The sequence below is a fragment of the Nicotiana tabacum genome, chromosome 3 (genome assembly GCF_000715075.1).
Source record: "Nicotiana tabacum cultivar K326 chromosome 3, ASM71507v2, whole genome shotgun sequence".
NCBI lineage: Eukaryota > Viridiplantae > Streptophyta > Magnoliopsida > Solanales > Solanaceae > Nicotiana > Nicotiana tabacum.
In genome coordinates, this window is record NC_134082.1 from 112,924,644 (window position 1) to 112,927,817 (window position 3,174).

A 3,174-nucleotide genomic window follows, 5' to 3' on the forward strand; every position below is an offset into this window, starting at 1 on the left:
AAAGATGAATAGGAATAGAATATGACATAGACCATATCTATATATCGTGCAGGCCACTTATATATTAGACCATTATATACCACTAAAGACTAAACACCTTTTGTTAGATTCCCAAGCATAACCCTAAACTCAATAGCCGTCCTAAGATTCTATGGTCCCAACCCAAGATAACGACCCCTTGTTACAATCTTATGATCAATTTTTTGTTTTTATCTCAATTATTTCTTGCTTTAAAGATCACAAATCTATGCTTATATCATCCTTTGGCACCTAATACCTACTCCATCTATACATAAATTGAGACCAAACACTTAGACAAATTAAAGTACTTTAAGAAGCTACTGAGTTTCATGAAGATCATGTGTACTTGATGCATTTGCTATTTGTCCTCTTGTTCTCCTACTTAACCATAAAGACAACACAATGCAGCTAATTAATGGAGTATTTATGCGTTATTCTTAACGATATTGACATTGTGGCAGTCATATATGATATGGATTAATATGGATTAATGGATGTATTAGCAAGAAAGACATAATTTGGTTTGTGTTATACCAACCAAGGGATTAGCACTAACCGGTTACTGCGCTAATAAATATCATTGTAATCAATAGCATTCTAAATGAAATAAGTAATAAATTATCAGTATAATTTAACATGTTATGATATGTTATATATCTACTTTAGTTTCTGGATTACTAGATCACATTTGTTATAAATAATTACATGTTATTACAGCTAACTTAATTAACCTGAAACACTTTTTTAAAAAAAAATTATACACTAATAGTACATATAACTTAAACTCAATTGAAAAACCAAATTTTCTTTGCTTGAATGCCGAAATCAATCACCAATGTTAACAAAAGGTTAATCATCATCCGATAGAATTAGTATGTTACTACTAATTAAAGCTCAAAAATTCTATTCATCATTTAAAATAAAAATAAAAAAAGCCAAAGGTACCTTTCTTGATTTCATCCACTCCAAACAAATCCACTAACAAAAGTGAGAGAGCAATAGGGAGCTATCTAAGATGGCGACTCACCACCCAACACCACCCATTGGTGATCTAAGGCTTCCATGCACTGGCCCACACCACCGGCTGTTCCTTCCACGACAAGAATATTCCGGCGGAATCTCCGCCGCACTGTGTCATTGACCACCCTTCTTTATACCTCCTCAACAAAGCCCTCACATCATCACAAACTTCATCACTGTATAAAATTGGACTAAACCCTCCTGCATGCAAACGATGTAACCATTTTGCCCCTGTTTCCCTCCTCTCCATTGACTCTGATGGAGGGCAAGCCAGTAAATCAACAATTGACCGTCCTGCTTGTCTCTCTAGCATCAAACGTTCGTTACTTGTCTTAGGGAAACTCTCGTCTAATGATTCAAAATAAACCCTAATCCATCTCAAACATTCTTGAAAACCCTTAACGAAATCAAAACCATCAACTCCCACATCAAGATCAGCTTCTTCTTCCACAATAGTCACAATCCTAGGCTGTAATCTCTTAAACAATGATATCAAATAATCCCTTCGATTTCCAGCTGGCGAAACCGAATGTAACGCACCAATACAATTAATTGCTAGTGCTTCATCTTCTTTAATATCTAACGCACCAACATCCAATTCAGATAAATTTCCCATATGGTGAATGACACTAAACTTAAACGGCACACCCATAAGCCTAGCAAATTTTTCCATTCTGCTCCCGATCTCTTTCATAACTTTTTGCATAGCCGCCGTTCCTCCGGTGGCGCCACCTACGACCACGGTGGTGAGTCGGAGATGAGGAGTTTCATCAGTACGAGTAGCAAGAGCTTCAAGCAAAGTTGGCCATTGAGTACAATAAGTGTTGCTAATATCAATTATATGCAACTTACTTTCACCTTCAAACGCTTCCATAATTGCACCATTGGATGCAACGTGACCAAAAGTTGTCCACGGGCTAACTTCCTGGAATTTCAAAACCAATTTCCTCGTTGACTCGAACGAACATGTTTTATCAGAAGCAGACACCAACGTTCTATAACAACGTTCACCAGAATCCGTCATGCGACTAAACAAAGCCTGCAAAAAATAAGAAGCCAATTTTTGTTCGGTGTCACCATAGGGAGAACTTAGCTCATTCAACATCCACATCAGCTGCTGGACACGTGTGCTATTCTTATCAGCAATGGCACGGGAAGTTTCTAGAAGGATGTCCGTTGCCCACTTGCCCGAAAATGAAGAACCAAATTCTAGGTTTAAGTCACGTGCTGGAGAGAACTGATCATAGTACTGATGAGATTGTGTTGGAGTACTGCTAGTGGTTGTCGGTGTAGGAGTGTTGGAAAATTGTTGTTGTTGTTGTTGGTAATGATAAGGAGGAGGGTAGTTGTTGTGTTTAGAAGAGGAATTAGAAGAGAAGTCATCTTCATCCATGAAAAAGTTGAAGCATTCTTCGTCTTCTTGATTATGATGAGGAGGGTAATTGTAAGTACTATAGGTGTTTTGTTTATTAGAAGATCTAGAGCTGCTTGAAGTTCTACTGGAGTTAAAGGATTGATCAGATTGTTGTTGTTGTTGTTGAAGGGTAACTAATCTAAACAAAGTATCCATTTAACCAACGGCCGACCCACATCAAAGTTAAAGAATAATGTTCCTTTACCCCAGTGATTCTGTTGGATGGTTCAAAGCAAAAGATCAAAGTGGAGTAGGTGGTTTTAGCTAGAGGATATACATAATTAAAGAAAGAGAAAGGGGAGAAGAGTGGGCAAAGAATAAAAAGAGAGAAGAATATATATCCAAGTAAAAATTTCACTTTACTTTTCTTTTTTATTGAGGCAGTCGAGATATTATGATAAGAATGGAATAAGAATGAAATGGAGATGTGAGGTGGATTTGGTTTCTATTGTTTCCTAGTCATTCTTTCAAATGACTGAAAATAGTTGTAATTTTTTCCCGTTAAAACATGGAGCTAGCCATATTGGGACTGGTTGGTGTGTATTTAGATATAGAAAATTGTCTGACAAAAGATATAGATAGTGGTATAATAAAGAAATACAAAAAGGTAGAAAAGATTATATAAATTCGAGACCCAAGAAACAGCTTAGTAGATTAGCTTTTCATTTTTTGATATACATACATTGAAAAGGGAAGAGAAGAGGAGGGAGTATAAGTGA

At 36.5% G+C, this 3,174-nt stretch overlaps 1 protein-coding gene across 1 annotated transcript; it reads right to left on the reverse strand.

Moving 5' to 3' along the window:
* Window positions 1–810: 810 nt before the first annotated feature.
* On the reverse strand, window positions 811–3,174 carry LOC107793941 (protein SHORT-ROOT). The gene has a single exon (XM_016616391.2). It carries the CDS (start codon window positions 2,609–2,611, stop codon window positions 1,073–1,075), a length of 1,539 nt encoding a protein of 512 aa, XP_016471877.1. The 5' UTR covers window positions 2,612–3,174; the 3' UTR covers window positions 811–1,072.

Bases quoted from the DNA above. Each gene is read 5' to 3' on its own strand.
- LOC107793941 (XM_016616391.2), bottom strand. From the start codon at position 2,611: ATGGATACTTTGTTTAGATTAGTTACCCTTCAACAACAACAACAACAA.